Source organism: Gossypium hirsutum, unplaced genomic scaffold (genome assembly GCF_007990345.1).
Source record: "Gossypium hirsutum isolate 1008001.06 unplaced genomic scaffold, Gossypium_hirsutum_v2.1 scaffold_186, whole genome shotgun sequence".
NCBI lineage: Eukaryota > Viridiplantae > Streptophyta > Magnoliopsida > Malvales > Malvaceae > Gossypium > Gossypium hirsutum.
In genome coordinates, this window is record NW_024402861.1 from 26,659 (window position 1) to 40,827 (window position 14,169).

The following is a 14,169-nucleotide window of genomic DNA, read 5'->3' on the forward strand; positions in this document are numbered from 1 at the left end:
TATGAAAATCTTGAAAAAGAAAAGCATATCTATGTCCAGCCCTGGTGACTAAATCCGAGTAAGGTAAATTTTTTGATAAATTAAGGCAACCATGAACTAGCAGTGTTAGTTCTTACCAGAAACATGTTACCTAGTTTACGTAGGATGAGAAGATTGATGAATATTACCCGCAAGTAAGAAGTAAGGATACAGCAGATAATGAAGATTTAAAACATAGTTTACGGCTCAAAATACATAATATATACATAAATTTTACATTAATAGTAACATAAATGCTAACTAAGATGCACAAGAAATCTTTACTCTAGTACATACATTATAAATATAAACATGGATCAAGTGATTAATCAGTATCAGACCAGTAGATATCCATCTCGCCCCAGTCGCTCTCAGGCACTCCAAGAGCCTTCCAAACTGCTTTCGAGGCATCAACAATGTTGTTAGGGCAAGGGGGCTGATAATCATGGTCCGAATCGCATCCCATAGTAGAATCGCATTCATCCACAACTTTTGCCCTCACAGATTTTCCCTTGCCATGGATGTTGATATAATTCAAACACCTCTTTCCGTTGTTATACCACCCTGTAGAAAGTGCCACCACAGGGTCATCATCGGAGTGGTACTGGTTGTCACATTCAGATGGTGCACCACCGTCTCCATCTGGCTCAAAGCTGTTAAGCGTCAGTGTTGCTTTCGTTTGGCTTGATACAGGGGGTGAACATTTGTATGTCGTGTACCACTTGCCATCCTTGCAACAATCAGAATCATTTTCCTGGTTGCATTGCCCGGGTGGAGGGGTTTTCCCTTTAATCTTGCCACTAGGGCTGCACGTCTGTGCTTCAACACTAAGAAAAAGAAGAAGAATGCAAAGGAGAGGGAAGACAGTCGAACAAATTACTTGCTTCTTCATTTTTATCTTCTTTAAGTCACTTCTGTTTAGATGTTTTAGTGCAGAAAACTTCTAGTGGGAAAAGCAATATATAGAGATCTTAGCAATGAGTAATTTAAAATATTGGTCTTTCACTATGAAAATTTATGATGGACTGAAGCTGATAAAATTGTATTTTATCATTTACCCAAATTTTGTAATATATTTATCATTCAGAAGCATCTATGTGGGAGGTTCCTGCAGGCTTGGTTCACTTTTAGTTTATTTTTCTTAAATTTCTTATGGCAGCTATTTGTTGATGAAGATCAAAGGGGCTTTAGATTATACTTGTCAACAAATCATTTTACTGGCTGATGCCTAAATTGGGTGGATTTGAAGATGGTTACACTTAGCTTTTCATTTTCCATAAAAGTTTTGCAATGAAAATTATTTTCTATACATACATTACAAGTATACTTCTTTAAAATATCTTTAAATATATGTACATATAAAAATCATATTCCTGATATCCGGTCCCAATAGTAGTGATAGAATTTCTATCTCAAATTACGTTCACAGGAAAGAACCAAGGCGAAAGAGCCAAAGCAGGAGCAATAAGTATATAAACCTTAACAAAGTACCTTTCCTAGTTAAAGCAGCAGCATATAATATTGTTTTAATTGGAAGACCAAAATTTGCAATTTGGTCCGGAATGTGCGTATAAAAATATTAAGCACCAAAATTAGATTTGGGTAAAAATTTTAACTCAATAATTTCTGGACCAGAAACCCAATTCAACTTTAGTTGTATAATATATTATATAATTTATTTCATATAAAAATTTAATTTATAATAGTATACAAATACTATAGTATAAACATTAAAATATGTTGTCTTTAAAATTAAAATAAAATCATTTTAAAACGTTAAATTAAAATAAAATTTTTTTTGTAAAACAATTTGCATACTTAAACATACTCGAATTTAGTTTTTGATTATGTGTCAAGCTCTAGTGGACTCAGACAATTATTTCAAACGACAATTTTTTGGGGACAAATTTTTATTTTAAGGCCTTTTAGTAGGATGAAATTCTCTAAGAATGGCATCTGTGTCAACATTTGTGAAATTGTTCAAGTCAAGAGACAATAGGTCGTCTCTTTCATAGCACGGTACACCATGGTACTCGCAAATGGCGGCACAGGAAATATCCATGTTAGCATGCCTGACGTATAGTCGGTCATGCGTACCAATTTTGAAATTGGAGTAAAACTCTAGCACTACAGGTACAATGCCAGCTTGCTTCCCAAGCAAGCAAAAATTGTCCCAACGATGAAAGTGTACATCATCCTATATCTCATCATTAAATGATGAGGCTAGATCAAAATCATGTTCAGGGATGAAAGTATGTCCCTAAATTGTTTGATAAAAATTTGCAGCCTCTTGCTATGCAAATTTAACACCATCGTATTTCAACGAAAAAATCGAGGCGGTGTGGGAACGAGATCGTTTACGCATTCTCAGGGGCATTCTTTTAATTTTCGCACTTAAAGCCAATAAAAACAAACTCAATATCCAATGGAATGCAGTCAATACTAAAATTAAAAACTTTAAATTGGAAATAAGAAAAACAGTAATAATAAATAAAGGAAAAGAAAACTTAAACTGTATTGATTGTTGTAGTCAAATGGATTGAATCGAGAAGTGTCGTGTTCCCCAATCCAAAATGGTTTGATACTTGCAAAAGAAGAAAACTAACCAAAGGTAAAGTAAAAAAAAGAAGAAGAGGAAATTGATCAATGAATCCAAGTGTAACCTCCTAAAGTCGACCTAGAAGTCATGGTCGAATCGAGAAAGCTGCATTGGACACCTTAATGTCAAAGCTACCCTAATGATATTTAAAAACCTTCAAGTACTCCCTTTTATAAAACCATGGTTTCTATTGTTAGCTTTGGAAAAATGTCCATTTACTTTGTCCAACCATGTTTAGGTTGAATTGGTGAATTCAGTGAATTTTTAAAAAAACCTAACTATCAGCGTTGCCTTCGAAAAATCATTTTGTTATCTTCTTAGCAGGGGAAATGTAGCATTACTAGTCAAATTATTAATTTAGTCATATATCATGCATAGTCCATTTCAAAATATTTATAAAATACCGTGTCTCTATACCAAATATGCATGTCGTGCATGCATAAAAAACCCCAAAATCTCAAACAGTCCCAAACCATAGTTTAAAGAAACTTTACAATCTAAAATCAAATAATAATAAAATAAGCCTAAAATATAATTAACTTAAAATAATTTGACGAAGTAAAGTCCGAGGCCGGCCGTACGTCCGCATGCCAATTCCAATCCTAAGTTCCATCATTAGCTGAGAAGTTGAGGTAATGATGTGAGCTTAACAAGCTTAGAGTGAGATTAAACAAGCAAGTATTAAGCATTAATACAATCAATTTCATAGAGGAAGCAATAGCACAATCAAACATTACCAATAATAATTTCAAATGCACATGATCGGGAAAAATGCACATGTGAGATCCTACCCATACCATCCGCTACACACCACGAGTTCCCCAGAACCCGTTTGCCAAACTCTAATGTATGTGAGCAAAGCTCAATGTGGTAAAACCACCAATAATCAATAATGCATTGAAACTGCCAAATAAATAATGCGATATAATTGCCAATCCCTTCGGTACTCCAACAGTAGTGCACTGACTACAAATATATGCGGGCTTATTATGCTGTCGGTACTCCGCGGAACTCCTCCGTCAACCACATAATCCCATCCCAATGCACATGCAATATGTCATACAAATTCATACATAATCATATTTCAATACTTTTTACATTTATTCGACATTTTCAACATGTCCTCAATAATCACGTACTTTCAGTAAAAGGAAACAGTGTTCCAATTTTCAAATTACCATTCAGATGGTATCTATCAATAGCGTTCAATTCACATACTTTACGAATTTCACTGTGTAGCAATAGCCACCTCACGTATATATATCATAGTAATATTTCATGCATTTAAATCATGCATAAACCTAATATCTCAACATTTCGTACCATTCAATCAAACATTCTCATATCACGTAATATAATTATACATAACAATCTCAATTACACATTCATATAGTCAAGCTAGCAATGTTGCCAACACAACAATCTTTTAAGGCTCGAAAAGCACCTGGTTCGGGCACTCACAAAACTAAAATTTTGGCTATTAACTCAAACCAATAAGAAAGTTAATTTATCAAATATAGCATGACATTTATCATTATCAAACAAATTTTACAAGTTTATGACCCACACCTTATTTTTCGCTTTCTCGCAACACTATAGTGAATCTTCCAATTTTCCTTAATAAACCTTTATACGATCCTAAACCAAAATTCAGTCTAAATTCAATCAATTTACCATTTAACCAACTTTGAATTACCCACTTATGGGTTCAAACCAATTTTCAAATTAATAACTATTTTATGAATTCAAACTAGTTCGATTGCTTACAATGTATCTATGCAAACTGTACGTATGATCGTTCTTCGGCTTTACGGTTGATTCGGGGTGTTTGGGTCAGCACCTAATTCAATAATATACTGGAAAATAAGTAGCTAATAATGATTAAATTCCTTCACTTAATCAACCAATAACCTTTACCGTACAACTACGTCGAAACAACAATTAATTTTACGCTTAATTGCACTTACGCTTCCCGATTTGTGAGTTTCGAATGCCCAAACAATCAAGAACATTTTCCCCCAATTGACATGAGTTTAATAGTTTATTATGAGGGTTCAAGAACTCAAATTACGCCTAGAATTAAATGGGAAAGATTCAAGAGACAAAATAGCCCCCTATTCTACACATATGCGCACGCAAGACCACCTATGGTGGTCGAAATTGGGGCTGAATTTTAAAATGTTCTGAGACCTCATTAAAATCAGGAAAAATACCTTTGAAAATATTTAAAGTCTCCCAGATTCCAGATTTAGAAATTTTGATTTTTAATTGACAAAATTAACAAAGAAATTGAGGAGAAAAGAGATCTTACGCAAGTTTGTTGAGAGAAATGACAATGACACCTTCTTGGCAATGTTTGGGATCAATTTTGGAGTTCAATATTTCAAATTTAGGGCTGATTTATTTGGGGGGAAATTGAAGCAATATAGTAAAGGATATGATGCACAATCTTGATGCAAAAAGAAGAAGAAGAAGATGGTAAAAGGGGAGATGTAGGCAACGGCAACAATGGAGGGAAAAGGGAGAAGAAAAATATAAAAATGAAGAGAGGGAGAAGGGGGTAGGGACGGCTAAGGTAGAGGAAAATAGGATTCAAAGGCTGATTATTTTGATAAAAAATTGTATTTATACCTAAGTTTATTAGGGTTGGGTGGCAACACATAAAAAAGAAGAAGATAATTTACAAAAATCAATTGATTTTGTAAGAGTTGAGACTTAAACTTAAGACCTCCAACTAAATTTCATGCTTTTACATTAAATAACTAACCATTGAGTTAATTCCTTATTTTTGATATATTTCTACATTTTTGTGGAGCTAAATCTGGGATGTTACACGAAGGAAATTTGAAGGGGAGATTGAGAGAAATTGATAGGGGGAAGAGTTTTTAAGGGTTTAGAATGAATGTTTTCGAAAAATAGGAGAAGGTTTAAGAGTTTTGGATTATTTAGAGGCTTTAAGCCTCCAAAGCGCACGGGTTGCGATATCTGGAATCGGGTATCACGTGACCCAAGTTGGATATCGTGATATCCCCTATTTCGATCCCTGATCTTCGTGTCTGCCTTAGGTGTCGCGATACCACTGTGTAAATAAAAAAATTACTTTTGAAATTTCAAGGGTATTGCGATATCAGGAGGTGGATATTGTGATACCACTGAAGATTTTTGGTCCCTCTCGAAACTGTCCAGAAAGTCACAATATGCCCCATTGGATATCGCAATTTCACTGAACTAATCCCTAAAAACATGAGAAAATCATCAATTTTCATCTCAATCATAAAAAATCCAGCCTACCAAGTCTAAAATTAAACTAATACAATTTAAAATCCAAATCTAAATGTAGGAAATAAATGGAATCCATGCTCAAAAGATCTAATTATTTACAAATCCATGTTCAATCGCCACAAGCGGTCAATAACACCACCAAAATGGGGTTTCATCGGTGTCCTCGACACTCGAACACGTCTTTTGTTCAACGCGGGACTTGAGCCTCTTGAGAGTCGTATCTTCTTCCTTATCCTTAATCGTTTGCGGATACTCTTGCGTCGGCCGCTAACACCTAAAAAATCACACCATTCCATGAAAGTTGCAAATTCGTTAGCATGATAATCTTTTGTCTCAATCACTGGGCACTTATACTCTTGTGATGGTAAAGCGGGAACATATAATATTGTTTTAATTCGCCGGAAAAAGATATGTTAGACCAAAAGTAAAATTTTTTTCCGTAATTTGGAAATTTGCATATAAAAATATTTAGCGCGAAAATTAGATTTGGGCAAAAAATTTAACTCATATAAATTATAGAAGAGGTAAGACTGGCCTAACTGAGCCAAACCCAACTCAATTTTTAGTTCTGTAGTGTATTATATAATTTATATCATATAAAAATTAAATTTGTAATACTATACAATACTATAAATAAATATTAAAATATGTTGTCTTTAAAATTAAAAAAAAACTGCAACGCCCCAAGTTTCTTAATATATGAATTGTTTATTGTGTAAAGTAAATCGATTTGGCTCAATGGCTAAGTGTTCTAGATGTGTGTTTGAGATCTTGCTTATGTTTCCTTCTACTTAAATTTTTGTTATTTTTATCCCTATATCCAGCTAGTCATATCTAGTTTGTCTGTAATGTTTGTTTAATTGTTAACAAGAATGAGGGTGTTAGTATAGTGGTAAGGTCTTAGATTACCCTTAGTTTCCAAGTTTGAATCTTGTTTTGTACAAAAGTGAAATTATTTGTGCTCCTCGCGCATGAGTACCATGACATCGTGCACCTTGCGTACTCATTATCTTATCTACAATTTCAGAATTTTATGAATTAGCTTAAGTTTAATGAAAAATCCCAAATCTAGAGTTATATTAGAGTTTAGAGAATGTTTGATTTGCTACCGTCTCTAGAGGTAAACAGTTTTACTAAAGTAACTAATGTAAAAGTATCTAAAGCGTATCTAAAGTTTGAAGTTTCTTACTTGAATCGGCGCCAAAGTCTTGGTTTCACTTTACGAAAATTAAAATATCAGTTTTCATAAAAAATCGGAATAATTCAAAAAAGTTTTTAAACATTTTGAACCCAAAATTTCACAGCCTGAGTTTTAAACATTTATTTTTTGATTACGTGTCAGGCTCTGGTTGACTCAGACAACTATTTTAAACGGCAATTCACGGAAGGAACGATAGTGTTAACATAATGAAAGTTCAAATGACACTTCTGAGAAAAAAAGAAAAGTTTTAAGTACATAAATTGAAAAAGCGTTATAGTTTGGAGACCATTATTTAGTTTAAGGCTTTTTTAGTAATTTCGTTCATCTTTTCTAGCAAATTTCTCTCATTTTCTTCCTTAATTGACACCAGTCATTGAAGTTAATTGAAACAGTTGAAAACATGAAATGAAGTTTTAAAAGTAAAACTCTGAATTAAGCTCAAACTGCTTTCACTGTTCCAAAAGGCTCCGAATAGACATTTAGGGAAGTTAAATTTTCATTCAAGTTTGACAAAAAAAAAAGGTCTTCTTAAAACGCCGTTGCCGGGGATCGAACCCGGGTCACCCGCGTGACAGGCGGGAATACTCACCACTATACTACAACGACTTGGTGATCAGGTTTTAAAATTCATTTTACTATTTGGAACATGCCAAATTTGGTCGCAAAAGAAGCAAAGAAGAGACCGTAGATTAATCGGTCGTTTTAGTTTATTTAGAGTTCAACCTCAACATTTGTATATTATCTCCTTTGTTTGTTCTTCATGATCTATACAAAATAGGATGAAAAGTCATGACAAAACTGTGAAGTGCTAAAAAATTATGGTGGACCGCTAAAATTGATGACTTATGATACAGCTGATAATATGGTATTTTATCATTTACCCAAGTTTTGTAATGTATTTATCATTCAGAAGCATCTTTGTGGGAGGTTCCTGCAGGTTGGATTCACTTATTTATTTTTTATATATTATGGCAGCAATTTGTTGATAAAGATGAAATGGGTTGGTTTGGAGACAAGAGGCCTTATATTAGTTATACTTGTCAACAGAACATTTTATTGGCTGACGCCTAAATTGGAGGGATTTGAAGATGGTTACATTGTGCTTTTTCATTTTTCATATAATTTTGGCATACAAAATTATATTCTATACATATTTCAACACGTACTTCTTTGAAATAACTCTAAAAAAAATATATTTGGTGTTTGAAATTTTATTAAATAAATATCTCTAAATTAGAATATTAGTTTTTCTATTAAATAAATATTATTTGTTTTCTACTAATTCAATCAAGATTCTCCCGTCTCTCCCTATAGATAGATGACACTGGTAGAGCTATAACACAACAGTTCATGTAAGTTTTCAAGTTTATTAGTCCGCCAAAAAATAGTGAGAATTTATTTTCTAAGTATAAATTCTATTTTCTGAGAATAACAATTCCGTCGGCTTCTATTAAGAGAGAATTACTATCCTACTGAATGTAATAAATCGTTTCTGGTAAAAATCTCAGTCTCGCACTGCAACTGTTTGATTACACTCTCATTGAATTCATTCTTCAAATCATTAATGAATGATTCCCTTCCATAATCTTAATGTAAAAAATCAGAGAAAAATATGATGTATAACAAATGATGTGAAATACGATTAAAAGATATAAAGTAAAACTAAGAAAAAAATTTAAAATAGGAAAAAACAGGTTAAAAAACCTTAAACTTCCAATTATTTGATTTATAATTCTTTGTGTTGTTTCAGCATTAATGCTATTTAGAGGCTTGCATACATGCATAAAATGGAAGGAATAAAAGTGGACTTTGAATATTGATTATATTTGTATTTTTCTATTACCTTTTAGGTTGACATTAAAATGTATATATGTTTTATGGAATGTATTTATTAGATGTTTATTTACTAAATTTGGAAAAGTTGTGGAAAAAATAGGAGGGGAAATATTTGATACACTGCGACTAGAGATTTTAGACTCCGCCCGTAAGGTTAGGGGTTGACAAATGTCCTACAAGAATATAATAAAATATTTAAAAAAACATTTTAAAAAAAAAGAAACACATAACAATTTTTTAAGGTTGCTTGTGGAATAAAAAAAAATATTTCGCCAATGTACCAAATACTAACCCATAATATACACCTAAATTTTTTTTTGATAAATTAAGGCAACCATGAACTAGCAGTGTTAGTTCTTACCAGAAACATGTTACCTAGTTCTCGTAGGATGAGACCCGCAAGTCATGACCTATGAAAACATGGAAGAGTAACAGTTAAAAAGACAATGAACTTTATACCCATATGCCATTTGATTTATGGATATAAGCTCCCTGGTTGTTGAGATTATTCATGCTGGAGCTCTACTCAAAATTCATTGCTTGAAATATGGCTCCAATTTGGTCGAATATTATTCTAGACGCTCCAACTCGGCTCGTGGTAAAATCAAACTATTTAAGCTTGGTTAGAAAAAGTATTTACATATTCGAGCTTAAATTTGAACCCGTTTCGTATACGACATAGTAATCTAATATTAAAAATATTGAAAATGTATTATTAATAAAAAAAACTCGATCGAGCTCGCGAGCTGCTCAAATCAAGTAATAAGGTACTCAAACATGGCTCACTTGATAACTCAAGCTGCGCATGCTTGAAACGATTTCGAATTTCTTTCGAATAACATGCGAGCACAAGTGCCTTGTTTATACCCCTATCGAACGCCTACCAAATCCAACACTCATCTGATTTCGAGAATCCACTAAGAATTTCTCCAATTAAGAAGTAAGGATAGAGCAGATAATGAAGATTTAAAACATAGTTTATGGCTCAAAATACATAATATATACATAAATTTTACATTAATAGTAACATAAATGTTAACTAAGACGCACAAGAAATCTTTACTCTAGTACATACATTATAAATAAAAATATGGATCAAGTGATTAATCAGTATCAGACCAGTAGATATCCATCCCGCCCCAGTCGCTCTCAGGCACTCCAAGAGCCTTCCAAACTGCTTTCGAGGCATCAACAATGTTGTTAGGGCAAGGGGGCTGATAATCATGGTCCGAATCGCATCCCATAGTAGAATCGCATTCATCCACAACTTTAGCCCTCACAGATCTTCCATTGCCATGGATGTTGATATAATTCAAACACCTCTTTCCGTTGTTATACCACCCTGTAGAAAGTGCCACCACAGGGTCATCATCGGAGTGGTACTGGTTGTCACATTCAGATGGTGCACCACCGTCTCCATCTGGCTCAAAGCTGTTAAGCGTCAGTGTTGCTTTCGTTTGGCTTGATACAGGGGGTGAACATTTGTATGTCGTGTACCACTTGCCATCCTTGCAACAATCAGAATCATTTTCCTGGTTGCATTGCCCTGGTGGAGGGGTTTTCCCTTTGATCTTGCCACTAGGGCTGCACGTCTGTGCTTCAACACTAAGAAAAAGAAGAAGAATGCAAAGGAGAGGAAAGACAGTCGAACAAATTACTTGCTTCTTCATTTTTATCTTCTTTAAGTCACTTCTGTTTAGATGTTTTAGTGCAGAAAACTTCAAGTGGTAAAAGCAATATATAGAGATCTTAGCAATGAGTAATTTAAAATATTGGTCTTTCACTATGAAAATTTATGATGGACTGAAGCTGATAAAATTGTATTTTATCATTTACCCAAATTTTGTAATATATTTATCATTCAGAAGCATCTATGTGGGAGGTTCCTGCAGGTTTGGTTCACTTTTAGTTTATTTTTCTTAAAATTTCTTATGGCAGCTATTTGTTGATGAAGATCAAAGGGGCTTTAGATTATACTTGTCAGCAAATCATTTTACTGGCTGATGCCTAAATTGGATGGATTTGAAGATGGTTACACTTAGCTTTTCATTTTCCATAAGAGTTTTGCAATGAAAATTATTTTCTATACATACATTACACGTATACTTCTTTACAATATTTATATATTGTAGTGTTAGAATTTCTGTCTCAAATTCCGTTCACAGGAAAGAACCAAGGGGAAAGAGCCAAAGGAGGAGCGATAAGTATATAAACCTTGACAAAGTAACTTTCCTAGTTAAAGCAGCAGCATATAATATTGTTTTAATTGGCAGACCAGAATTTGAAATTTGGTCCGAAATGTGCATATAAAAATATTAAGCACCAAAATTAGATTTGGGTAAAAAATTTAACTCAATAATTTCTGGACCAGAAACCCAATTCAACTTTTAGTTTTATAATATATTATATAATTTATTTCATATAAAAAATTAATTTATAATAGTATACAATTCTATAGTATAAACATTAAAATATGTTGTCTTTAATATTAAAATAAAATCACTTTAAAACGTTAAATAAAAATAAAATATTTTTTTGTCAAACAATTTGCATACTAAAACATACTCGAATTTAGTTTTTGATTACGTGTCAGGCTCTGGTTGACTCAGACAATTATTTCAAACGGCAATCCACGGAAGGACCAATAATGTTAACATAATGAAAGTTCAAGTAGAACTTCTGACAAAAAAGGAAAATTTTGAAGTACATATGTTGAAAAAGCGCTACAGTTTGGGGACCATTTTTTATTTTAAGGCTTTTTAGTAGGATGAAATTCTCTAAGAACGGCATCTGTGTCAACATTTGTGAAATTGTTCAAGTCAAGAGACAATCTGTCGTCTCTTTCATAGCACGGTACGCCATAGTACTTGCAAATGGCGGCACAAGAAATATCAATGTTAGCATGCCTGACGTATACTCGGTCATACGTACCAATTTTTAAATTGGATTAAAACTCTAGCACAACATGTAATACCCTAAACCTGGCCTAAACGTCCAGACCAAGTCCAGTGAGTTACATTGTCGGTATTAGGAAAACTGCATTTATAAACACAGCCAAAATGAAATCATTCAACATTTTATAACTAACACAAAAATTAACTAACTATTTAATCTTCCCAACCATCATACTATCAGAGAAAGCTGAGATTACTAATGGTAAGATTTAAAGTAAAGATAATAGAAAGCTTGAGAGCCACCTGAAATCCAATTAACAACGAAATGAGTTGTGAACCCAATGCATAAAAGATGTACATTCAATTAAAGTAGATTTATAAGATAATTCTCAAATCCTAAGATTCAGCTAGATAACAGAAGCAATTCTAGTTTCAGGTATAGAACAGATCAGATACATATGCAGTTTTTCCTAGCCCCATCTGCTACACACCATCTGCGATCATCCCAACACACCATTAAAGGCGTTTAATGCCCAACCAACCCTGTCAAAACCATTTTTTTGAAAACAAAAATTAGTAGTCGACTTAAAAATAAAAATTAGAGTCGCTACCAATCTTTTATTGATGTGTGATCGGACCACTTTGAAAACAATTATAGGTCTACGAACTTTGAGAAAATAGGCTCGGGAGTCAATTACGCACGAGGACGGGTTAGCACCTTTATAACACCCAATATTGGTACCGAATTGATTGTTTAATTTCTTAGTGTCAAAAATTTGAAATGATTTCAAAATACAATCCTTTTAACTTGGAATAAATTGAATTACATAATAAGACACTCTTATTTCAAAGAAATAAAATGCCAAACCTAGTGAGTTAGGGCGCAACATTTTTAATCTTCAAAATTAAGTTTATCTTTTAACTCTTTAAAACCTATGCATTTTGAGAATGATATCTGGTTATTTGGGTCAAATGAAAAATCAAAACCCAGTAAGTTAGGGTTCAGTTTCCCAAAATTCCTAAATACCGAATATTGCCTTTGTTGATAACACTCTAGAATAATGTATTTTTATTTATTAATTATATATTTATTCTGAGTATGATCCTGCTAATTTGAGCTATTTATGATATTTTATCTCATAGGGACTAAATTTGAGGCAAAAGTAAAATTAAGGGCCAAAGTGTGAATTTAGAAATAAAATGGGCCGATGTGTGACACAAGGAAAAGTTGGTGCCAAAAGTGCAAGCATGGAGGACACAAGGGTTGAAATGCAAAAAGAAGAGATTTTATTCTATTAAAACTCTATTTTAATTATATTAGGATAATTAATATTGAGATAATTATTAAGGATTATTTTTAGCATTTTATTTTATTTATCTTTATTTATCTTCAATTAAATGATTTTATCTTTAAGAATTTAAGTAGGATTAGACTATCTCCCCTAGCACTATAAATATGGGTGAAGTGACTCAAAAGAGATCCATCTTTTATTTATTTCCTGTAAACACTCTCTCCCCAAAAGTCTAAGCTTTTGTTCTTCTCATATTTCTTTTCAATAAAATCTCCATTTTTATTTTATTTATTTTCTTTTCCACCACAACCATGAGCCACTAAACCATCTAGCCAAAAGTTGTCAAAAATCCCCAAAAGGGCTCATGAGGCTTAGAATCCGTACTTTGCCTTCTAAACTAGTATTCATTGTTTCTCTGCACTATGGGCTGACCTTCCGTCCATGTCCCTTAAGAAGTAAGCTTTTCAACGTATGCAAAGGCGGCCGCTTTGTATGTTTTGGGAAGGTTGCACAGTCGGTTCGTTAGCTTACTGCGTCAGAGGTTGGCGAGCCCAAGAGACAAAATGGCGTGGGATTCGCAGTTGAGAATCGTTGATCTAGCATAAGACGATCCCACTGAAGCAATTGTTGGCTAGAGTCAGGTTCCACCAAATCATAAGTCTAAATCCTTGGAGCTAGTGGTTGGAGGCTAGAATCTCCCATAAGAATTTCCTTTCTCTCAACTCTATTTTTAATTTCTCAAATTTTCGATTCAATATTCTTAATTATGTTTTTTTTTTATTTTTTGTTTCCAGATCCAAACCTTTAATTCTGTTTTTTTTTTATTTTCAGGAACGCAGGCTTCTTAGGCAAGATTCTGTCTGAGATTTCACAGAACAAGATATTGTGCAAATCCAGTCCCTGTGGATTTGACCCTACTTCCCTTTTACTATTCTTTTTCATTATTTACTAGGGATAGGATATTTTTGGTGCTTTCAACGACCGCATCAAATTTCGGCGCCATTGACGGGGACTGGCAACGTACTAATCTTGTTTTTTGTTTCTTAT

The 14,169-nt window shown here is 33.3% G+C and overlaps 2 protein-coding genes and 1 non-coding gene across 3 annotated transcripts; all 3 read right to left on the reverse strand.

Annotated features, from left to right (window-relative positions):
- Positions 1 to 22: 22 nt before the first annotated feature.
- On the reverse strand, positions 23 to 1,109 carry LOC121226449 (kiwellin-1). The gene has a single exon (XM_041110361.1). It carries the CDS (start codon positions 908 to 910, stop codon positions 344 to 346), a length of 567 nt encoding a protein of 188 aa, XP_040966295.1. The 5' UTR covers positions 911 to 1,109; the 3' UTR covers positions 23 to 343.
- Positions 1,110 to 7,634: 6,525 nt separating this feature from the next.
- TRNAD-GUC (transfer RNA aspartic acid (anticodon GUC)) lies at positions 7,635 to 7,706 on the reverse strand. Its single transcript has one exon. It is a non-coding gene; the product is annotated as a tRNA-Asp (tRNA).
- A 2,190-nt stretch (positions 7,707 to 9,896) lies between these two features.
- Positions 9,897 to 10,656, reverse strand: LOC107903007 (kiwellin-1). The gene has a single exon (XM_016829084.2). The coding sequence runs from the start codon at positions 10,604 to 10,606 to the stop codon at positions 10,040 to 10,042; it is 567 nt and encodes a 188-aa protein (XP_016684573.1). The 5' UTR covers positions 10,607 to 10,656; the 3' UTR covers positions 9,897 to 10,039.
- Positions 10,657 to 14,169: the final 3,513 nt, after the last annotated feature.

Bases quoted from the DNA above. Each gene is read 5' to 3' on its own strand.
- LOC121226449 (XM_041110361.1), bottom strand. From the start codon at position 910: ATGAAGAAGCAAGTAATTTGTTCGACTGTCTTCCCTCTCCTTTGCATT.
- LOC107903007 (XM_016829084.2), bottom strand. From the start codon at position 10,606: ATGAAGAAGCAAGTAATTTGTTCGACTGTCTTTCCTCTCCTTTGCATT.